General features: G+C 41.9%; 1 protein-coding gene across 1 annotated transcript; it reads left to right on the forward strand.

The window, feature by feature from the left end:
• Ska3 (spindle and kinetochore associated complex subunit 3) lies at positions 1–25,081 on the forward strand. Its single transcript, XM_045154077.1, has 9 exons — positions 1–175; positions 3,559–3,620; positions 3,886–4,051; positions 7,638–8,049; positions 10,649–10,734; positions 20,886–20,971; positions 23,121–23,321; positions 23,764–23,891; positions 24,606–25,081. Exons 1-8 carry the CDS (start codon positions 73–75, stop codon positions 23,887–23,889), a joined length of 1,242 nt encoding a protein of 413 aa, XP_045010012.1. The 5' UTR covers positions 1–72; the 3' UTR covers positions 23,890–23,891; positions 24,606–25,081.

Here is a 25,081-nt window from a genome sequence, read left to right on the forward strand (position 1 = left end):
ACGAGTGGCGGGTTCGTAAGTAACCGAATCCCGGAGTCTCGGTGCTGGACTCCTGCTCCGCTAACTCTCAACATGGATGCGATCCGGAGCTTTCACGCGAAACTGCGGTCTTTGGCCAGGACGCTGGACTGCGAGACGGCCCGACTGCAGCGAGCGCTGGACGGCGAGGACAGCGGTGAGTATCCGCGGAGCCCGCTCTCTCCGCCGCGCTCTTGCCGCGGCCCCGGTGCCGGCCACTGCGGGGCGGTGCAAACGGAAAGACCGGCCTAAAGGTCCTGGTGGGTGGATGCTTGCGGGGCCGGGGACGCTCGGCGATGGGCCTCAAGTACCGCCGCCGTCGGATCTTTCTTTCGTTCGTTCTTTCAGTTTCTTTCTACTATATAATTCTGCATACTTCTGGAATATAATTTATTCTAAGATTTCCCAATTGTGGTTACCTACATTCATTGTGGTTAGTGGGTATGAGGTTATAGGGAAGGACCGAGTGTCGACTAAAATCTAAACATCTTGTTATGACAGTCGTATAGTTCTGACTACTAAACACCAATGAAATGCATCCTTTGTTTTGAATGTAAATCATCTCAAAGATACTTGAAAATTAGTTTAATGACTCATCACTGTAATCACACAAATGGGGTACTGGGGAATTGAACCTGGGTCCTTTGGCTTTTCAGGCAAGCACCTTAACCTCTAAGCCATCTCTCCAACACCAGCCTGGTTTAAATACTAAGTTCTGGGCCAGCCAGGTCTATATAATGAGACCCTCTTACAAAGAAACAAAAAAGAAATTATGACTATCAAAATTAAGAGGGTGAAAAGACAAAGTATAGAGTAGAAGATACCATTATACCATGTGTGCTCACAAAAGACCTGTATCCAGGGCTGGAGAGATGGCTTGCCTGTGAAGCCTAAGGACCCTGGTTCAAGGCTCAATTCCCCAGGACACACGTTAGCCAGATGCACAAGGGGGTGCACACATCTGGAATTCATTTGCAGTGGCTGGAGGCCCTGGCACACCCATTCTCTCTCTCTCTGCTTCTTTCTATCTATCACTCTCAAATAAATAAATAAAAATAACCAAAAAATAAAAATAAATAAAGACCTGTATCCAAAATACATAATCAGTACTTGCATATTGATAAGAAAAGATACACAATAACAAAGAAAAATTTTAAATTGTAATGAATTCTACAGAATATCTCTATATGTGGCAGGCATGATGGCATGTTCTTGTGTAATCCCAGCACTTGGGAAGTGGAAACAGGAGATCATCAAAAAGAAAAAACAACAAACAAGCCAGGAGTGGTGGTGCATGCCTTTAATCCCAGCACTTGGGAGGCAGAGGTAGGAAGATTGCTGTGAGTTCTAGGCCACCCTGAGACAACTCAGCCTGGGCCAGAGTGAGACACTACCCCTGGGGGGTGGGGGGGGGTGGGAACAGGGCTAGAGAGATAGTCCGTGGTTAAGGCACTTACCTGCAAAGCCAAACGCTCTGTGTTCAAATCTCCAGTACCCACAAAAAGCCAGATAGATGTACATTGGCACATCCATCTGGAGTTCGTCTGCAGTGGCTGGAGGCCCTGGCATGCCTATTCTCTCTCTCTCTCTCTCTCTCTCTCTCTCTTTCTGTGTGTGTGTCTCACTCTGCTTGTAAATAAAGAAAAATGTTTTTAAAGAAACAACAAAAAAACAAAACAAAACAAAATCTTCTCATGGCTATCAGCTGTAAGAAAATCAACATCATTGGTCGTTAGGGAAATGCAAATTAAATCCTAACTCAGTACAGGTTCATATCTACCAGATAACTAAATTAAAAAGAGAAAAACCAGCCAGGCATGGTGGCACATGCCTTTAATTCCAGCACTCAGGAGGCAGAGGTAGGAGGATCACGGTGAGTTTGAGGCCACCCTGAGACTACATAGTGAATTCCAGGTCAGCCTCAGCTAGAGCAAGACCCTACCTTGAAAAAAAAGAAAGAAAAATATTAAGTGTTTGTAAAGGTGTGGAATAACTGGAACTGGCATGCTCTGCTAGTGGGAGTGTAAATTATAACAACCATATTGTAAAACCATTGGATTAAAATTAAATGTGTATATTACCTATTTGCAACACTTCTTCTAGGTGTTTAGTATATAGAAACATGAATAAAATGACACCAAAGTCATGTTCTAGAAAATTCAAGAGCATTCCTAATAGTAAATAATAAATAGATGAATCCCAGTGTTCAGCCACAATAAAATAGATTTTACCATAACCATGAACATTCTAGTATTAGATTATGGATGAACAGGGAGGAATGTGACAAAGAATGTTGAATGAATGTATGTATTTATAAAGTACATACTGTGTGACTCCATTAAATGAGGTTCATAAAAAGGTAAAAAAAAGTTTTAGAATTAACACTAGGGAGGAGGGAAGGAATACAAGAGTACTTCTAAAGTTTTAGTAAACTTTCCTTGCCTCATTTGTTGAGGGCTGGTTGTTTGTAAAGTTCATCATTAAGTACACAGAATTATATCTAGCTCAGGCTGACCTGGAATTCACTATGTAATAATCTCAGGGTGGCCTTGGACTCACAGCAATCCTCCTACTTCTGCCTCTCGAGTGCTGGAATTGAAAGCGTGTGCTACCACACCTGGCATCTGTATTGTTTTTGAGGTCACAGGAGTCCCCATGACCAACAACTCACTAGGATCCCTTTGCACTGGGATTGTCCTATAATAGTATGAGGCTTCTGGGAGTGGCATTACCCACCCATGTAGGTTTTTCTGTGCAAACTCTTTTTTTTTTCTTCTTAAGTATTGTATATTTTATTATTTGCTTGAAAGAGAATGGGTACACCAGGGGCCTCCAGCTGCTGCGAACAAACTCCAGACACATGTGCCACCTTGTGCATCTGGCTCATGTGGGTCTTGGGGAATTGAACCTAGGTCTTTTGGTGTCACAGGCAAGTGCCTTAACCACTGACCATCTCTCTAGCCCTTTTTTCTTTCTTTTTTTTTTTTTAAACAAATTTTATTATTAAGCCCTATAGTCTCAACATTGGATATAGGAAGATCACAGTGAGTTCAAGGCCAGCATGAGCTACAGAGTAAGACCCTGCCTCAAAACAATTATTTATTTGCATGTATGTGTGAGTGTGTATGAGTGTGTCAGGATCTCTTGCCACTGCAAAGGAATGCAAGACAAATTTTGTATCTGGCTTTTCATGAGTGCTAGAGAATTGAATCTGGGCCAGCAGGCTTTGCAAGCAAGTGCCTTTAACTGCTGAGCTATCTCCCAAGTCCCAAACTTTTTTTTTTCCTGAGTTAGGAACTTACTCTAGTCCAGGCTTACCTGGAACTCTGTAGTCCCATGTCCTTGAATTCACAATGATCTTCCTACCTCTGCCTTGCAAGTGCTGGGATTAAAGAAAGGTATGTTCCACCATGCCTACCTTCTTTGTTTTTTAAAATTATAAATATAAGGATTTTGTAATTCTAAGGAACTATACTAACATTTTTATTTTTTCTTCCTTCATGCTTATTGGACATTTTTCTTTCAACATTCATATTGAAGACTTTGAAGATTACCCAATGAGAATTTTATATGACCTTCATTCAGAAGTCCAGACTCTAAAGGTATCATTCCCTACAATATTAATTTATCATTTTCTTTTCTTTTTTCTTTTCTTTTCCTTTTGGTCTTCGAGGTAGGGTCTCACTCTAGTCCAGGCTGGCCTTGAACTCACAGTGATCCTCCTACCTCTGCCTCCCAAGTGCTGGGATTAAAGGTGTGTGCCACTATGCCTGGCTGATTTATCATTTTCTGTAATGGCTACTTTTTATAGCTTAAGTACAATTAGCAGTTAGAAAATGTGTAATATGCTTTCTTTCCTCCTCAAAGGCTGATATCAGCATTCTTCTTGATAAAGCAAGATTGGAAAGTCAAGAAAGTATTGGTTTCATAAAGGCAACAAAAGTACTGATGAAAAAAAATTCGGCGGATATCACAAAAATAAGAGAGTTTTTCCAGAAGTATGGATATAATACACGTGTCAAAGAAAATTCAGGTTTGATTCACTTTCATTTCCTGGCATTTGGCTTATTATTAAAGAAGACAGAATGCGGGCTGGAGAGTTGGCTTTTGCCTGCAAAGCCAAAGGATCCCAGTTCTACTCTCCAGGACCCATGTAAGCCAGATGCATAAGAGGGTACATGGCATCTGGAGTTTGTTTGCAGTGGTTGGAGGCCCTGGTGTGCCCATTCTCTTTCCCTCTCTGCCTCTTTCTCTCAAACAAATAAATTAATTAATTTTTTTAAAAAAAGAGGACAGAATGCTTAAGACAGTGTGCTTGGCCATAGTTTTCAGTTCCAGCTCTGTCATTATCAGTCATTCAGTGAACATTCAGTAGTCACTGTGAAGGTCAATAGTACAAACAGAAAACAGTACTTGAACTTGGGCTTAGCTTGAACTGTAACAAGGTACAGTCCAGCCTGGGCTAATTGGTAGGAAGACTTAAACACACACACACGAAATTAAATAGCCCTTATTCTTCTTTCCATAGTGCTCAATGAAAGAGTTCTTGGTGCTGTTTAAAATGAAAATATCCAGGGAAAACCACATTACTTAAAATTGGCAAAATGGGGCTGGAGAGATGGCTTAGCGGTTAAGCACTTGCCTGTGAAGCCTAAGGACCCCGGTTCGAGGCTCGGTTCCCCAGGTCCCACATTAGCCAGATGCACAAGGGGCGCACGCGTCTGGAGTTCGTTTGCAGAGGCTGGAAGCCCTGGCGCGCCCATTCTCTCTCTCTCCCTCTTCCTCTGTCTTTCTCTCTGTGTCTGACGCTCTCAAATAAATAAATAAATAAAAATTAAAAAAAAAATTGGCAAAATGTTTCTAGTCATCTCTGCCAGTAGATAGATGAGAAACCATATAGAACTATTTTATTTTTCTTAAGTTCAGTTTCTGTAAAATGAGAGATTTGAGCTATATTCATTGATAAATTTTCTTTTTAGTTCCAAATTTTAAAAAATAGCTTTATTTATTATTTATTTGTAAGCAGAGAGAGAGAATGGGCCCACTGTGGCCTTTTGCCAGTGATAACCACTGAGCCATCTTTACAGCCCCAATAATTTCTTTAAAATACTTTTTTCTCACTTGTAAAGTGGGAATAGTGTATTTCCCTGTTGAGGATTGATGTTGGTGCTGGATTTGTTGTATTAATTTCATCAGTGGCAGTCCTGAGATGAGTAGGACAGTAAGTTTTTTGTTGTTGTTTCTTGGTTTTTGGAAGTAGGGTCTCGCTCTACCTCAGGCTGACCTGGAATTCACTGTGTAGTCTCAGGGTGGCCTCAAACTCACAGTGATCCTCCTACCTCTGCCTGCTGAGTGCTGGGATTAAAGGCATGGGCCATCACATTCAGTGACACTTTGTTTTTTTTTGTTTTTTTTTTTTGAGAGCCAGAGAGAGAGAGAGGCCATGCGAGAGAGAGAAAACGGGCGTGCCAGGGCCTCCAGCCACCACAAACAAACTCCAGATGTGTGGGCCCCCTGTGCATCTGGCTAACATGGGTCCTGGGGAATCGAGCCTAGAACCAGGGTCCTTAGGCTTCACAGGCAAGTGCTTAACCACTAAGCCATCTCTCCAGACCACTAAGTTGTTTTTATTTTGTTTTGTGGTGCTAGAAATTGAACTCAGGGCCTTGTGCAAGCTAGGCAAGTACATTACCACTAAGCTACTTCCTCAGCACCAACAATAGCTTTTTGACAACTTTTTGCATTCCTGAGCTAACCAAAACAATTCATCAAATCAAAACTCATGAATTCAAAGTGTAACACCTATTAATAGTTGAAAAAGTGCATATCTTTTATAGCTCAGAAAATACTTTTGTAGTACTATTTCAACTAGGCTTTTAGTAAAAGTGTTCCCCCCAAGCTGATATACATTTATCTTTGTAGCCAGGCATGGTAGCGCATGCCTTTAATGCTAGTACTTGGGAGGCAGAGGTAGGAGGATCGCCATGAGTTCGAGGACACCCTGAGACTACATAATGAATTCCAGGTCAGCCTGGGCTAGAGTGAAACTCTACCTAGGGGGCCAGGGTTATCTTTGTATACTAGGTTTTCCTGGTGGTTTTTTTTTTTTTTTTTTTTTTTTTTTTACGCATTCACTATGTAGTCTCAGGGTGGCCTCAAACTCACAGTGATCTGCCTACCTCTGCCTCTGGGTGCTGGGATCAAAGGCGTGCACCACCATGCCCTGCTGCTGCATAATTATAGAAAATAAACCATGATAATTTCCTCCCCCCTACTTGCTCCTTCACATCTCCACTCTCCATCATATCTGCTCCTCCTCTGGATCAGTCTCTTATTTATTTTGATGTCATTATCTTTTTCTCCTCTTATGATTATCTTGCATAGGTAATTTCAGGCATTGTGAGGTCATGGATATCCAAGCCATTTTGTGTCTGGAGGAGTGCATTGTAAGGAGTGGTACCTTTCCTTTGGCTCTTACATTCTTTCTGCCACCTCTTCCACAATGGACCCTGAGCATTGGAAGGTGTGATAGAGATGTTTCAGTTCTGAGCCCTCCTCTATCACTTCTTCTCAGCACCGTGGTACATTTTGAGTCATCCCAGAGCTCACCACCATCTGACAAAGAGAAGCTTCTCTAACCAAATGTGAGAGTAGCATTAATAATATGTGTATGAACATTAAGAAAAGTGCTTACCAGGCAGTTTGGTGAGTATAATATATGCATTTAGCCAGACACCAGCAACTGTTACAACCCGAGGGCTCATTTGGCCTGGCTAGACCATCTTTTTATTTATTTTTTAACATTTGTTTATTTATTTGAGAGAGAGATAATGGGTGCACCAGGGCCTCCAGCACTGCAAATGAGAGAATCAGTGGGTGCACCAGGGTTTCTAGCCTTTGCAAATGAACTCCAAATGCATGCACCACCTTGTGCATCTGCCTTACATGGGTCCTAGGGAATCAAACCTGGGTCCTTTGGCTTCGTAGATAAGTGCCTTAACTGCTAAGCCATCTCCAGTGGTGACCTCTCTCTCCCATGGAGCTGCATGCAACATAGTATTTTCCAGCTTTCCGTTAGGTGATCTACATAGAGGAGGTTTTCAGCTCAGCTCCAGCAAGATTTCTCAGTGGCCTTGCAGCCCAAGCATGTGGAGTCTTCAGCAGTAGGGTCTTACCATCTCTTCCTGGTGGGAAACCAAGAGCCTCGGCAATGGCCTGTAATGTTTTGGACATATCAGTGACCTCCCTGGCCAACAACTCACTGAAAGTATCCCATCCTTGACACTGAAAATCTTGTAACAATCTATGGCTTCTAGGTACGCCCTTCAAATAAATAAAAATTTAAAAAATACTTTGAGAATCACAACTTACACTGACTTGGGAAATTTGAGAAAAATCTCAAGATTTTCTGTTTCAGTGTTTGTTCTATTTTTTTTTTTTTTTTTTTCTCAAGACAATGTCTTACTCTACCCAGACTGACTGGGAACTTGTTCTGAAGCCCAGGCTGTTCTCAGACTCACTGAAGTCCTCCTACCTCAGCCTCTTAAGTACTGGGACTAAAGGTGTGTGCCACCATGCCCAATCTTGACCAGAATATAACCTCTTTGCTTTCCTCCCAGTATGTCAGCAAGAAGTCGTTGACTCTGCCCCAGAGTTGGCTCCATGTGAAGGTTTCCAAAAGCCTGGTGTGCAGGATGATCTGTCCAGTCCATGTGCTCTGAGCAGTTCTGCTTCTGAGAAGCCTCCACGCAGCCCACAACTTTCAGATTTTGGACTGGAGCGGTACATGATCTCCCAGGTCCCGCCAAACCCTCCCCAGGCAGCAAATAGCCGGAAGGAAGAGTGCACAGTTGAAACCCCACCTGTCAAAGAAGCACTAGTGAAAGTGCTAAAAACTCCCAAATGTGCTCTTAAGATGGATGATTTTGAGTGTGTAACTCCTAAGTTAGAACAATTTGGTATCTCTGAATATACCATGTGTTTAAATGAAGATTACACAATAGGACTTAAAAAGATGAAGAATGTTAAAAGGTAAGCAATATTAAAAAAATAAAATTTTATTTATTTATTTTCAAGGACAGAGATTGAGATAGAATGAGCATGTCAGGGCCTCCAGCCACTGCAAACATACTCCAGATGCATGTACCACTTTGGCAACTGGCTTTAGGTGGGTACTGGAGAATTGAACCCGGGTCAGTAGGCTTTGCAGCAAGTGCCTTAACCTCTGAGCCATCTCTCCAGCCCAAGCAACTTTTATTTGTTTGTTTTTTTGAGGTAGAGGCTCACTCTAGACCAGGCTGACCTGGAATTCACTCTGTATTCTCAGGGTTGCTCACAGCTACCTCTGCCTCCTGAGTGCTAGGATTAAAGGCATGCACCATCACAACCAATTTAAGCAACTTTTTTTTTGGTGGGGGGGGTTTCAAGGTTGGGTCTCACTCTGGTCCAGGCTGACCTGCAGTTCACTATGTAGTCTCAGGGTGGCCTCAAACTCACAGAAATCTTCCTACCTCTTATAAATTAAGAGAGAGAGAGAAGAAGACGCAGACAGAGAGAATGGGCATGACAGGGCCTCCAGCCACTGCAAACAAACTCCAGCCACATACGCCACATTGTGCATCTGGCTTTACATGGGTTCCAGGGAATCAAACCTAGATCCTTAGGCTTCACAGGCAAGTGTCTTAACTGCTAAGCCATCTCCCCAGCCCTGTTTTGAAGTAGGGTCTCACTCTAGCTTATGCTGACCTACAACTGTATAGTCCTCAGCTGGGCCTCAAACTCACAGCACTCCTCCTACCTCTGCCTCCCAAGCTGTAAAATTAAAGGTGTGTGCCACCACATCCAGCATGACATCCTTTTTTAAACCTTCTGAATCATTTATTTCATCAACAGTGTGAGCTATTGCTTTCTTGAGGTGAGAAGCAATGAAGGACTGGTGAAATCAGTGTACCTTGTTCAGTGACCGTAATAAAAATGACAAGGTCTTTTTTTTTTTTAGGGCAGGGTCCTGCTGTAGCCCAGACTGACCTGGAATTCACTAGGTAGTCTCATCTCAGGGTGTCCTTGAACTCAAAATTATCTTCCTACCCCTGCCTCCCAGTGTGCTGGGATTAAAGGTGTGTGCTACCATGCCCATCTAATTTGGTTTTGGTTGGTTTCTTTCTTTTTTGGTCGGCAGAGTCTCAGTCTAGCCCAAGACTTAAAACTCACTCTGTAGCCCAGGCTGACCTCAAACTCAGGCCTATTCTCCTATCTTATAACCAACTATTAGGATTAAAGGTATGAGCCACCACACTTGGCACTTTTTGTTGTTGTTTTTCAAGGTAGGGTTTTGCTGTAGCCCAGGCTGACCTGGTATTCACTCTATAGTCTCAGGGTGTCCTTGAACTCACAGTGATCCTCCTACTTCTGCCTCCCAAGTGCTAGGATTAAAGGCATGTGCCACCACACCCGATATGGCATATTTTTTTAATGACAATTTTTTTTAATATTTTATTTTTACTTATTTATTTGACAGAGAAAGAGGGAGAGAGAGAATGGGCACGCCAGGGTCTCCAGCCACTGTACACAAACTCCAGATGTGTGTGCCCCCTTGTGCATCTGGCTAACGTGGGCCCTCGGGAATTGAACCAGGGTTCTTTGGCTTTTCAGGCAAACACCTTAACCACTTTGCCATCCCTCCAGCCCTAATGACAATTTTTTTAAACATTTTGTTTTTTATTTTTTATTGTTTATTTATTTGAGAGTGACAGAGAGAGAAAGAGGCAGAGAGAAAGGGAGAGAGAAAGAGAGAGAATGGGCATGCCAGGGCCTCCAGCCATTACAAACAAACTCCAGATGCATGCACCACATGCATCTGGCTTACATGGGTCCTGGGAATCAAACCTGGGTCCTTTGGCTTTGCAGACAAGCGCCTTAATCACGAAGCCATTTCTGCAGCCCTAATGACATTTTTAAAAATCTTTGTATATGATTCTAATAATCCATTTTCTGAGTTTGAAGCTGTGAATTACACAGTTCATATATTGTAATTAGTGGGTTGAATTTGAGGCTTTTCTTTAAGTTAGAGGTTGTTAATCCACTTCAAGACTATCAGTAGAAAAAGGTTCTTAACTTTCTTGCATGTGTGCACATGCATGTGGAGGCCAGAGGTCAATATAAGGTGTTTTTCTAGATTGCACTCCACCTTACTGAGATTAGAGACACTTGCTCAAACCCAGTGCCCACCTAGTCTACTAGTCTAGATGGCCAGCTTGCCCCATGGGTGATGCTATCTCTGCTGGGATTACAGGTGGGCTGCCAAATCTAATCTAGCACTTACACTAGTGCTGGGGAGCCAAACTCAGACCCTTAACATTTGTGTGGCAAGCATCTTACCATCTCCCCAGCCCTCCCCCCTTTGAAGGTAGTGATTCACCTCTGTCTTCCATGTGTTGGGATTGCAGGTATGTGCCACCATACCTGGTTGAGATATATCTACATCTTTTTACAGAGATATTTAAAGGGATTTGTTCCATCTAACAGAACTGAACCACTTCAGACTAGAGTGTAGTTAGATTAAGTTTTTCTCGCCAAAGGCTTGTGTATTAACCCTTTTTTAACCTTATAATTTCCCCATGAATTATACCAGTGAGGAGGCCACGGGAACAGCACCTGTGACCAATGATCACTCTCTTGTCACTCCCGGACCCATAATCCAGCAGCTGGAAAAAAATGGTAAGTTTAAAAAATGCTTTTACTTATATGCCCATGTGTGTGTATGGGTGCACCAGGGCATCTTGCCACTGCAGACGAACTAGATGCATCCACCACATTTACATGGGTACTATGGAATCCAGCCCATGCCATGAGGCTTTGCAAGCAAGTGTCTTTAATTACTGAGCCATCTCCCCGGCCTAAAAAGCAGAAAGTTTACAAATGAGCATCTCTTCCAAACTATCTGTGTGCAAAAATGGTTGTGTCACTTTAGACATTCCGAGGGATTCCTAATTGTTTTCATTGTGTAGCACTGAATTTTATTAACCATTCCATTACACTTGCTGGGCTGGAAAGATGACAACTGCGGAGCCATTTCTCCAGCCGCCCCCCCCCAGAAAAGAATAATTTTCTTTTTTGTTTGGGTGTATACCTTTAATCCCAGCATTTGGGAGGCTGAAATGGTAGGAGGATTTCTATGAATTCAGGGCCAGCCTGGATTACATAGTTAGTTCCAGGTCAGCCTGGGCTAGAATGAGACCCAGCTTCAAAGAAAATAAATAAATGAATAAATAAAACCAAAAAAGCAATAAGTAATTTAAAAAAATAGAGAGGGGCTGGAGAGATGGCTTAGTAGTTAAGGTGCTTGGCTGTAAAGCCTAAGGATCTAGGTTTGATTCCCCAGGACCCATATTGTCACGCCCACCTTGCCAGCAAGGAAGATGCCACAATCAGGATTCTTCTGTACACACTTTATTGGGGACTGCCAAGCTGCTAGATGCGAAGACCTCGAACCAGGAAAGGCCACGGGTTATATAGGGTTCTTGACTGCATGTCCACTAATGATTGGTTACCAAAGGATATGTGACCGCCAGTGATTGGTTACTCCCTGGATACCTCATTAGCATCTGCCCACACCAGGTCGCTTGCGTAAGTGAACATGTGCACTGTGCTTATTTACTTCAACTGTGACCAAGAAGAAACCAGAAACCGGCGCCATCTTGTAATGGCGTCTGCACGGCTCCTTACACCATATAAGCCAGATGCACAAGGTAGCGCATGCACCTGGAGTTTGTCTGCAATGGCTGGAGGCCCTGGAACACCCATTCTCTCTCTCTCATAAATAAATGAAATAAAAATATTTAAAAACAAATAGAAGGGGCTGGAGGGATGGCTTAGCAGTTAAGGTGCTTGCCTGCAAAGCCAAAGGACCCAGCTTCAATTCCCCAGGACCCACATAAGCCAGAGCCACAAGGGGGCACATGCATCTGGAGTTTGTTTGCAGTGGCTGGAGGCTCTGGAGGCCTGTCCTCTCTTTTATCTCAATCTCTCTGTGCTTGCAAATAAATAAATAAAATAATGATTAAAAAAAAATAGAAGGGCTAGAGATGGCTTAGTGGTTAAGGCACTTGCCTCCAAAGCCAAAAGTCCCCGGTTTGATTCCCCAGGACCCACATAAGCCAAATGCATAAGGTGGCACATGTGTCTGGAGTTCATTTGCAATGGCTTGATGCCCTGGTGCACCCATTGTCTCTCTCTTTCTTTGTCCCTCTCTATTGTCTCTTTCTCTCAAATAACTTAAATTTTAAAACATAGAAATAAAGTCGGTCATGGTGGATCCTCCTACCTTTGCCTCTCTCTCAAGTGCTGACATTAAAAGCATGCACCACCATGTCCAGCTTCTTTGTCTCTCTTTTCAAGGAAGTAATATTTTTTAAATTTTTTTATTAACAACTTTCATGATTATAAAAAATACCCTATGGTGATACCTTCCCTCCCCCAACATACCCCTTTGAAACTCCACTCTCCATCATACTCCCTCCCTATCTCAGTCAGTCTTTTACTTTTGATATCATTTTCCTCCTCTTATGATGGTCTTGCATAGGTAGTGTCAGGCACTGTGAGGTCATTGATATCCAGGTCATCTTGTCTTGGGGGAACACGTTATAAGGAGTCCTACCTTTCCTTTGGCTCTTACATTCTTTCTGCCACCTCTTCCACATTAGACCCTGAGCCTTGGAAGGTGTGATGGAGATGTTACTCAGTACTCCAGTCACTTCTTTCCAGCACTATGATACCACTGAGTCATCCCAAGGTCACTGCCATCTGAAAAGAGAAGAATCTCTACCCAAAGTGAGAGTAGTGTTCATATAAGGGTATAAATATTAAGAGAAGTGTTAACTGGGCAGTTTGATAAGCATAGTATATACATTTTTCCAGACATCAGCAGATGTTACACCCCTAGGACTTATGACTACCCTGTTTTAAGTTTTCAGTATCAGGGATGTGTTCCCCCCCACCCCATGGAGCAGGCCTATAGTCCAATTGGAGGGCAGTTGGTTTCCACCATGACAGACCTGCCACTATTGCACCTGTTGGCTCATTTGGCCTGGCTGGCCAAATTATAAGGCTTGCAGTGTCCACTGTTGAGCATCTTCACTGGTGGTATCTCTTTCTCCCATTGAACTACACGTAGAATGGCTTCTTTTAGCTTTCTGTCAGTGAGTAATATCTTTTAAAAAAAAAAAATTTATTTACTTGTTTGAGAGGGGTGAGCAAATAGAGAATGGGCACGCCAGGGCCTCCAGCCCCTGCAAACAAACTCCAGATGCACGCATCATCCCATTCATCTGGCTTACATGGGTCCTGGCAAATCAAACCAAGGTCCTTAAGCTTCGCAGGCAAGCGTTTTAACAACTCAGCAATCTCTCCAGCCCAGAGAGTAATATCTTTTAATTAGCTAACAAAGTAGGTTTCTATAGTACTAATTCATTTGTAAATGTTGGTGAATCCCCCTTTCCACTATTCCCCAAGACCCTTCTACTCCCTGTATTCTGTCCCTCCACTTGCATGTCTACTGTCCCCATCTCTGATAACCTCTCCTTCCTCTGATCTCTCCCCACATCTCATCTCTCCAAACCTCATTCTGGCTTTCTTATTAGTACTACTGATGATTACTGTAACTTATAAACAAATCAGACTATTTTATGTTAGAATCTACATATGAGAGAACATTTGGCATTTGTCTTTCTGAGCTTGTGTAATTTCATTTGGTATTTATTTTTTCCAGGTCCATCCATTTTCCTGCAAGTTTTATAATTTCATTTTTAGCCAGGTGTGGTGGTATACGCCTTTAACCCCAGCATTCAGGAGGCAGAGGTAGGAGGATCACCATGAGTTCAAGGCTACTCTGAGACTACATAGTGAATTCCAGGTCAGCCTAGGCTAGATTAAGAGCATATCTCAAAACAAAAAACATAATTTCATTTTTCCTTACTGCTGAACATGTATCACATATTCATTCTTCAGTTGATGAGCATCTGGACTTATTTCAGTTCCAGCTATTGTGAAGAGAGCAGCAACACATGGCTAAGCAGGTATCTTTGTAGTAAAGAGTGGAGTCTTGCCGGGCATACACCCTTAATCCCAGCACTAGGGAGGCAGAGGTTGGAGGATGGCTGAGAGTTCGAGGCCACCGTGAGACTATATAGTGAATTCCAGGTCAGCCTGAGCTAGAGCGAGACCCTACCTCAAAAGACCAAAAAAAAAAAAAAGGACTCTTTAAGGTATATGCCTTAGGAGTGGTATGCTGAATCAAGTAGATAAATAGATCTATTACTAGATTTTTGAGACACCTCCATACTGATTTCCATAATGGCTATACAAGCATACACTCCCACCAACAGTGAATGAGGGTCCCTCATCAGCATTTGTCATCATTTCATTTTTTTCTTTGAGGTATGGTCTCACTCCAGCTAAGGCTGACCTGGAACGCACAGCAGTCCACCTACCTCTACCTCCCAAGTGCTGGGATTAAAGGCCTGTGCCACCATGCTGGCTTTTACTTTAAAAAGATAGATAGAGGAAGAGAAAGGAAGGGAGGAGGATACTTAATAGGTTGATATTGTATATATGTAAGTACAATGATTGAGATGGGGAGGTAATATGATGGAGAATGGAATTTCAAAGGGGAAAGTGTCAGGGGAGAGGGAGGGAATTACCATGGGATATTTTTCTTATAATCATGGAAAATGTTAATAAAAATTTAAAAATTGCCGGGGTGTGGTGGCGCACGCCTTTAATCCCAGCACTCGGGAGGCAGAGGTAGGAGGATCGCCATGAGTTCAAGGCCACCCTGAGATGACAGAGTTAATTCCAGGTCAGCCTGGACCAGAATGAGACCTTACCTCGAAAAACCAAAAAAAAAAAAAAAAAAAATTTTAAAGTTAAAAAAATAAAAATAAAAACCTAAATAATCAAAAAAAAGATAGATATACACACAGACACACACGTACACACATATTATTTATTTATTTATTTATTTGAGAGTGACAGAGAGAAAGAGGCAGAGAGAGAGGGAATGGGTATGCCAGGGCCTCCAGCCACTGCAAAGGAACTCCAGATGCATACGCTACCTTGTGCATCTGGTTTATGTGGGTCCTGGGGAATTGAGCCTTGAACCAGAGTCTTAAGCTTCATAAGCAAGTGCTTAACTGCTAAGCTATCTCTCCAACCCTCTTCTTTAGTTTTTGAGGTATGGTCTCACTCTAGCCCAGGTTGACCTGGAATTCACTATGGAATCTCAGGGTGGCCTTGAACTCACAGCAATCCTCCTACCTGTGCCTTCTGAGTGCTGGGATTAAGGTTGTGTGCTACCATACCTGGCTTAAATTTTTATTTTATTTTATTTTTCCACAGAGAGAGAGGAGAGATAGAGAGCTGGCATGCCAGGGTCTCAGCCATTACAGTTGAACTCCAGACGCTTGTGCTACCTAGTGGGCACTTGTGACCTTGCACTTGCCTCACCTTTGTGCAACTGGCTAATGGTATCTGGAGAGTGGAACATGGGTCCTTCGGCTTTGCAGGCAAGCACCCTAACTGCCAAGCCATCTCTACAGCTCTGAGCCTTTTTCTTTTTAAGATTTTTTTTTCAGCCATTTGTCTTTCTCAGTTCAGTTGGCCCAGTTTTTTATAAAATTTTTTTTTTTATTAATTAGTTTTGTATTCAGCAAATACAGTCAGTTTGGTACCATTATTAGGCTCATTCATAACCTACCCCCTCCCCATTGGCCCCCCAGTTTTTGAGTAGTTTGTATTTGTAGTTGTTGTTTGTTTTTAAATATTTTATTTAAAATTAAATATTTTATTTATTTATTTGAGAAAGGAAAACATTTTTTTATTTAAAAAAATTTTTTGGTTTATTTTTATTTATTTATTTGAAAGCAAGAGAGAGAGGAAGAGGCAGAGAGAGAGAGAGAGAACACACCAGGGTCTCCAGCCACTGCAAACTCCAGATGTGTGTGCCCCTTTGTGCATCTGGCTAATGTGGGTCCTGGGGAATCGAGCCTCAAACCTGGGTCCTTAGGCTTCACAGCGCTTAACTGCTAAGCCATCTCTCCAGTACCCCAAAAACCATTTTTATTTATTTTTACAAGCAGAAGAAAACAGAGAGAGAATATGTATGCTAGGCTCTCTAGCCACTGAAAATGAACTCCAGATGCATGTACTACATTGTGCATCTGGCCTTATGTAGGTACTGAGGAACTGAACCAGGGGCAAGCAACTTAACCTCTGAGGCATCTTCCAGCCCTGTTTTTTTATTATTTTTTTTTAAATTTTTTATGTGAAAGAAAGAGGGAGAGAGAGAAAACAGGAACACTAGGGCTTTCAGCCATTGCAAATGAACTCTAGACACATGTGCCATCTTGTGCATCTGGCTTATGTGGGTCCTGGGAATTGAACCTGGGTCCTTTGGCTTCACAGGCAAAGGCCATAACAGCTAAGCCATCTCTCCAACTCCCTGTTTGTTTGTTTTTAAGGTAAGGTGTCATTCTAGCCCAGTCTGAACTTGAACTCAGGGTGATCCTCCTACCTTTGCCACCTGAGTGCTAGGATTAAAGACATGAACCACCATGCCCAGCTTTGCTTGATGTTTTTATTGTTTAGTTTTTGAGTTCTTTGTAGATTTTCGATATTAAAACTGCTGAAGTGCCGGGCATGGTGCTGCATGCCTTTTTTTTTTTTAATTTTTATTAACATTTTCCATGATTATAAAATATATCCCATGGTAATTCCCTCCCTCCCCACCCCCACACTTTCCCATGTGAGATTACTGCATGCCTTTAATCCCAGCACTCCAGAGGCAGAAGTAGGAGGATCGCCATGAGTTTGAAACCATACTGACACTACAGAGTATTGACCTGTTGATCATTTGCTTAGCTATACAGTAGCTTTCTAGTTAAGAGTGCTTTGGTTGAATATGTATCTTATTCCCTGCTGGAGTCCTATTCTGAAAGTCATTTCCAGCTGGGCATGGTGGCACACGCCTTTAATCCCAGCACTCAGGAGGCAGAGGTAGGAGTTTGAGGCCACATTGAGACTAATTCTAGGTCAGCCTGGGCTAGAGCAAGACCCTACCTTGAGGGGAAAAAAAAAAGCCAGGCATGGTGGTGCATGTCTTTAATCCCAGAGGAGGTAGGAGGATCACTGTTGAGTTCAAGGGCACCCTGAATACAGAGTGGATTCCAGGTCAGCCTGGACTAGAGTGAGACCCTACCTCGAAAAATTAAAAAAAAAAAAATTTTTTTTAAATCTTTTCCTATGCCTATACCTTGGTGTGTTCTGTTTTTCCCTCCAGTCATTTCATAGTTGGAGATTTTTTTTTGTTTATTATTTATTTATTTATTTATTTGAGAGCGACAGAGAAAGAGACAGAGAGAGAGAGAAAATGGGCACACCAGGGCCTCCAGCCACTGCAAACGAACTCCAGAGGCATGCACCCCCCTTGTGCATCTGACTAACCGGGGTCCTTAGGCTTCACAGTCAAGCACTTAACTGCTAAGCCATCTCTCCAGCCCTGTAGTATATATTTAATATATATTTTTTTGAGGGAGAGAGAATGGATGCACCAGAGTCTCTAGCCACTGCAGATGAACTCTAAACACATGGGCCACCTTGTACATATGGCTTACATGGGTCCTGGAGAATCAAACCTGGGCCCTTTGGCTTTGCAGGCAAATTATCTTAACTGCTAAGCCATTTCTCCAGTCCAGGAATATATATCTCTTTTTTTTTGGTTTTTCTAGGTAGGTCTCGCTCTAGCCCAGGCTGACCTGGAATTCACTATGTAGTCTCAGGGTGGCCTCAAACTCATTGCCATCCTCCTACCCCTGCTTCCCAAGTGTTGGGATTAAAGGTGATATGCCACCACACCCGGCTTCCATACATATGTCTTTAAAACAGGTATGGTGACGGCACCAATAGTATTCTTTTTGCTTGAGGACATTTTTTGGCTATCCAAGGCCTTTAATGCTTCCATATGAATTATTTATTTATTTTTATTTATTTTGATGTAAGGTCTTACTCTAGACAAGACTGACCTGGAATTCATTATGTAGTCTTAGGGTGGCTTCAATCTTCTTAACTCTGCATCTCTCCTCACTCCCCAATTCTCCTTCCACTGAATCCTTCTTTCCAACTAGTCTCTTTTTTCCCTTCCTAATATGAAGGCCTTGTGTAGGTAGTGTCAGCTACTCTGAAGTCTGAGTGTCAAGCCTACTTTATGTCTGGAAGACAACATTGTAAGCAGTTCTCTTCCTCTGGCTCTTACATTGTTTCTGCCACCTTTTCTACAATGGTCCCTGAGCCTTAGAAGCTGTGATAAAGATGTCTCACTTAGTTCTGAACATTGCACTGTCACTTCTCAGCACAATGGTGACTTTTGAATCACCCCAGTGGTCACCGTCATCTGAAAAGAGAAGCTTCTCTGACCAAAAGTGAAAGAAGCATTAATATATGGGCATAAACACAAGTGTTTAGAGGGCAGTTTGGTGGTCATAATACATCCTAGACATCCTAGACAGTAGTAGATGTTACTCCCCTAAGGCTCGTGACCTCCCCAGCTGTAGACTTTTGACTAGGTTTTTTAGTACCAGGCATGAATTCCCTCCTGTGGAACAAGTCTCAGATCTGGTCAGAGAGCAGTTTGTTTACCCCATTAATAGACAGTCCACCATTAGCCAATTGGTACATTTGGCCTGGCTGGCTTGGCCAGCCATAAAGCTTGCAGGATCCACTGTGGGTTAAGACGTTTGATGACTTTTCTCCTCCCAAAAGCTGTGTAGCTTTCTGTCATCCTGACAGCTAGTCAAAAGGGAGGTGGCTTTCAGCTCAGCTCCAACTTGATTTCTTGGTGACTTGCAGCCCAAGCATAAGGAATCTTCAGCATTAGTCTTACTATCCAGTTCTGGTGGGCAACCAGTAGCCTTGGCAATAGCCTATAGTGTTTGGGGGCATCAGGGACCTCCTTAGCCAACAACTTGCTGGAAGGTATCGTACCATGGCACTGAAATCTTTCTAATAACAGTCTATGGCTTCTGGGCACAGAATTACCTACCCTCACAGCATCCATATTCCAGCACCATAGTCAGAGAAATAGAAAAAGTAGTCTATTTCTATGACAGTGGTGCTGGAATTTTGATTGGAATTCTATTGCTTTTGGTAGGATGACCATTTTCACAATATTCTTCTATCCCATGAGCATGGGGATCTTTCCATCTTTTCATGTCTTCATTTCTTTCTTCAGTGTTTTAAGGTTTTCCTTATTGGGGCCTTTCACCTTGGTTAGGGACATTCCAAGATAATCAATGTTTAGTGGCTATTGCAAATGGTTCCCTGATTTCTTTCTCAGTATGGTTGTCATTGGTGTATATACAGATGCTACTGATTTTATGTCTAGCCACTTTGCTGAAAGAGTGTTTTTGGTAGATCCTTTTGGGTCTTCTAAGTATAGAATCATATCATCTGTAAATAAGGCTGGTTTGAATTCCTCCTTTCCAATTTGTATCCCTTTTATTTATGCCTCTTGTCTTATTGCTCAGACTAAGTATTATGTTAAATGGCTGTGCAGAAAGCAGACAGCCCTGTCTCATTTCAGACCTTTGTGAGAATGCCTCAACTTTTTTCCTGTTTAGTGAGATACAGGGTTTAGGTCTGCAGTATATAGCCTTTATCATGTTGAGATATCCTTTCATCCCTAGTCTCTCTAGTTTTCCAATCATAAAGGAGTGTTGCATTTTGTCAAAGGCCTTTTCAACATCTATTGAAGATCATATCATTCTGTCCTCATAGTGTCCTGATGGTCACACATCCTCAGTCCCACACAAATACACATAAAAATTCAGAGCTACAATCCATATATGAGACCATGCTTTCATTGCACAAGTTGGTTTTACTTTTTTCTCTTTCTACTTTTTTTTTTCTTCTTCTTCTTCTTCTTCTTTAAGGCAGGGTCTCACCCTAGCCCAGGCTGACCTGGGACTCAACTCTGTAGTTCCCAGCTGGCCTCACAGTCAAAGCAATTCTCCTACCTCTGCCTCCTGAGTGTTGGGATTAAAGGCATGGGCCACCAAGCCTGGCAGGTTGTTTTATTTTTTCTTTTAATTTTTAAAAATTTACTTATTTGAGAGAGAAAGAGGGAAAGAGGCAGGCAGAAAGAGAGAAAAAAATGGGCACGCCAGGGCCTCCAGCCACTTCAAATTCCAGACATAAGGTGAATCTGGCTTATGTGGGTCCTGGGGAATCGAATCAAGGTCCTTTGGTTTTGCAGGCAAACACCTTAAGTGCTAAGCCATCTCCCCAGCCCACAATTTTCTTTTTAATATTTTATTTTATTTGAAAGTAAGAGATACAGAAATAGGCAGGGAGAAAGACAGAATGGGTGCTAGGGCCTCAAGCCACTGCAAATGAATTCCAGATGCATGCACCTCTTTGTGAATCTGGCTTATGTGAGTCTTGCAGCCTGCAATTTTTAATAAATTTATTTGTAGGGATCTTATCTTTGTTGCTGTGGGTTTTATTTATTTATTATTTATTTATTTTTATCCTGGGATTGAACCCAGGATCTCTCCTAAGCAGCAGTCTACCAACTGAGCTATATCCCAGTTCCTTAATTTTTTTTTCAAATTAAAGTTTTAGGAGTTTGTTGTTGTTATACATTATTTACTACCACAGGACTTATCATCTTGTACTGCTCTTGTAATACTGCAACCTTGCTAACTTTTATTAAATGCCAGTTGATGAATACGTACGTGAATATGACAGCTTTTCCCCCTATATCTTAAAAATTGAAATTATTTCAACTCTTATTTTCATGCCCATTTTATGTCTCGTAGATGCTGAGTACACAAATTCCCCCTTGGCACCAAAATTTTGCACTCCTGGTTTGAAAATCCCCTCCACAAAGACCAGTGCAGCCTTGGTAAGGTTCCATAAGGCAAAAGCTCTCCTTCCTCATGACTCAGCTGCTTCCAGATTCCATTTGTCTGAAGACAAATGCAGCTCTAGGAAATGTGTTCACAGTGCATTTCTGAAGGGTAATTTAGCACTATATATCAAGAGCTTAAAAACTTTCATATGTCAAAATTTGTTTAAGGCAAATTAGGACAGTGGTTTATAACAAGGTATAGGAAACATGAAAGTGTAGGAAACAATGCAAATAGCAAATGAAAGAACAGCAGAATTATGTAAGGCATATATAAGATCATGTAACTGTCATGTTGTGAAAAACAAGTGATATATACAAAAAAGTATGTTTTTAAAGGATATTCTGTAGCAGTTACCCTCTCATTGACCAAAAGCAGCTTATAGGAGGAAAGGATTTATTTCAGGCTTAGTTTCCAGGGGGAGCGTCATCATGGTGGAAGAAGCTGGCTCACTTCATCATACATCCATAGCAGAGACAACAGCCAGAGCTGAGCTGGCTGTGAACACATAGTAGGCTAGACTCTTCAACCCCCAAAGTCTACCCTCAGAAACACCCATCCAGCAAGACTCTACCTCTCAAGTGCTCCACCAGCTGGGGACTAAGTAGGAAGCTTAAAAGCTTGAGAGCGTGGGGACATTTACATCTAAACCACCACATGTCTAATCATGGAGAGTGATTTTTTAAATTTTTTTATTTATTTTAGAGAATGGATAAAGCAGGGCCTCCAGCCACTGCTAACAAACTCCAGACACATGCACCACTTTGTGCATCTGGCTTTATGTGGGAACTGGGAAACTGAACCTGAGACCCTTTGTAGTCAAGCACCTTTAACCACTAAGCAACCTCTCCAGCCCCATATATGATGTATTTTTAAAAATATTTGGGGAAAGAGAGGGCATGCAAGGTCCTCCTGATGCTGCAAACATACTCCAAATGCATGTGCCATTTTGTGCATCTGGCTTTATATGGGTACTGGGTAATAGAATCTGGGCCATGAGGCTTTGCAAGTAAGCACCTTTAACTGCAGAGCCCTCTCTCCTGCCCGTTATGTATTTTATTATGTGCACATTTATATATACTTTTGTAAGCATACATGTGTGTGGCTCTATGTGCATGTGTGTACATGTATGTAGGCCAGAGGTTGCTGCCAGATGTCTTCCTCACTTACTCTCCCCCTTAATGAGGTAGGGTTTCTCCTTTGAGCCCAGAGCTCCTCAGTTCAACTAGTCAAGCTAGATATCTTGTCCTGGGGACTCCCTGTCTTGGTCTGTCTTGTGCTGAGATTATAGATGGCTGCCAGACCCACCTGGTATTTACATGGGTGCTGTCTTGACACTTGCACAGCAAGTACTACCAACTGAGCCATCTCTCCTGCTCCTACCCTTATATAGCAACAAAGTGTGGTTATTTATGGGTAGTTTACTACTTTTTTTTTTTTTGTTTTTCCGAGGTAGGGTCTCACTCTTGCTCACGCCGACCTGCAATTAACTATGTAGTCTCAGGGTGGCCTCGAACTCACAGCACTCCACCTGCCTCCGCCTCCCGAGTGCTGGATTAAAGGTGTGCACCACCATGCACAGCTGCTTACTACTTTTTTAACACCCCCCTCCAGTTTTTTTTTCTCATTAACAAATTAAGAATAATCAAATCTTTATTCTTTAGTCAGGATAATCATGTAAAAGTATAAGGGTGGTGTAGTAGAGTCTTGTATAATGATGGAAATATACATTCTGCAGTATTTGATATGGTAATCACTAGTTATATGTAGTTATTGAGCTGTTAAAATATGGCTAGTGAGGGCTGGAAAGATGGCTTAGCCACTAAGGTGCTTGCCTGTGAAGCCTAAGGACCTAGGCTTGATTGCCCAAGTGCTGGCAATAAAGGCACGGGCCATCACACCCAAGTAGTGCATACTTTTGCTCATCCAGGTTTATTCTCTTCTGGTCTAAGTTTTGTGTTGCACGTGATGGCATGGGGAAGTCCATCTAAATCTGGGGTTCACTTTCTTACAGTAAGCCTTTATTAGTAATGGGATTTTATCTTTCATATACTGAGACTCTTTAACAACTAATGGTTGACTAACAATTTTTTATTTGTAGCATTATTTACTACCAAATTCAATGATTTTTTTTTTATTCTCCAGGTATCCACAAGTTACACATTATCAAAATCAAACACTTGCAGTGATTTGGAGGTTAAGGACTGTACTCAGTTGACTCTGAACTCAGACGAGTGCTATGAGACTTTTGTAGATCCTTCTTCTCCTACGGTTTCTTCTTACGAAAATCTGCTCAGAACACCCACACCTCCAGAAGTAACTACAATACCAGAAGATATCCTCCAGGTCATTTTTCCCATCCTCTTATTTATTTTTCAAGGTAGGGTCTCACTCTAGCCCAGGCTGACCTGGAATTCACTATGTAGTCTCATGGTGATCCTACCTCTGCCTCCTGAGTGCTGGGATTAAAGGTGTGCACCACCATGCCTGGCTTGAGTATATTCTTTATTTAATGAATTTTCTACATCTTTGTAAAAGCTTAATTAGTGCTAAGGAGTGTCTTGCTACTTGTTTCCACTAAGGGTTCATTTAGAAATTAAACTTCTGTAAGTTGTATTTGTACTGTGTCTCCACCTTTTCTTTACTAATAATTGAAGGCACTGTTAAAAATTCTTAGGGTCTAAATAACTACCTAAATTTTCTGTGGTTTTTCTTTAGTCTTTCTAACACTTCCAGATTTATGTCACATAGCTTGGTAAAAACTAATTTATAATTTGTTTTGTTTTAGATTTTATCAAAACACAACTCAAACCTAGCTACTCCACTAGCAGTTAAAGCAGTGCCAACCAGGAAAGGACTCCTCAGGTATGAAGGGCAGAACATCAAAGGTGCTGGTAACAAAGAAAACTGGTAAAAGTGAGTATGATAATTTTTCCAAAGAAAGTACATGTGTTACTAGTTAAGGAAGACATTTTAAAAGTAGCATTAGAATAGGAATGAAGGTGTTTTTAAATTTACATTTGACAGTTTAGGTTAACAGCCTATTTCTTTCCTTGACATAGAATATGTGGTCTCAGCACTTTAATCCCTGCACTGGGGAGGCTGAGGTAGGAAGATCACCTACCTCATGGCCACTGAGGCCATTTGGGGACTATAGTTTCAGGTCAGCCTGGGCTAGAGTGAAGCCCTAACTGGAGAAAAAAAAAAAAAAAAAAAAAAAAGAACTTGTTTGATGGTATTAATGGAATCTATTGCCAGCTTTTGTTTTTCAAGGTAGGTTCTCACTCTAGTCCAAGATGACGTGGCATTCACTATGTAGTCTCAGAGTGGTCTCAAACTGACGGTGATCTTCCACTCAGCCTCCTGAGTGCTGGGATTAAAGGCATTCCAGCTTTTAAAAAAATATTAGAGAACAAGAGAGAATTTGCATGCCAGGGCCTCCAGCCACATGCACCAGTGTGCATTTGGCTTTACGTGGATACTGGGGAATTGAACCTAGGCCATCAGGCTTTGTAAGCAAGTGCCTTTAACCAATAAGCAATCTCCCCAGCTATCATGTATGTAGCCATCATGCTGTCATCTGTTCTGTAGGCTTATCCTTATTGATTTTTACTTGTTTTCTGTTTGCAGGAATTCTAATGGATGCATCGATTATAGAACAGAAAGAGATGGAGCAGAGCTAGAGTTGTTTCACATTCTCTTCTTTTTGCCTTTTTAAAACTAAACCATTTTCTTCAGGGACATGGGCATTGATGTCATAATATGCTTGTTTTTGGTATTTTTGGTTTAACCTCAAGCTTTCTGACATATAAAGATTATAACTATCTCACTGATACTAAGTTACTCTTAGTTTAACATAATGGTCTAAGAAACACCAGAAATTAGGATGTTTTTTAAAATTTATTTGTAAGCAGAGCGAAAGGGGGCAGAAGGGAGAGAGGGGTAATGGGTGGGCCACCACAAATAAACTATAGATACATTTGCTTTTTACATGGTGTAGCAGACAGCTTCAGGTTTGCTGAGATGAACTTCCAGACCAGGCACAGTTAAGGAGGAAGGGATTTATTGAAACTTATAGATCCAGGGGAAGTTCCATAATGGCAGAA

This window comes from Jaculus jaculus, chromosome 7 (genome assembly GCF_020740685.1).
Source record: "Jaculus jaculus isolate mJacJac1 chromosome 7, mJacJac1.mat.Y.cur, whole genome shotgun sequence".
Taxonomy (NCBI): domain Eukaryota; kingdom Metazoa; phylum Chordata; class Mammalia; order Rodentia; family Dipodidae; genus Jaculus; species Jaculus jaculus.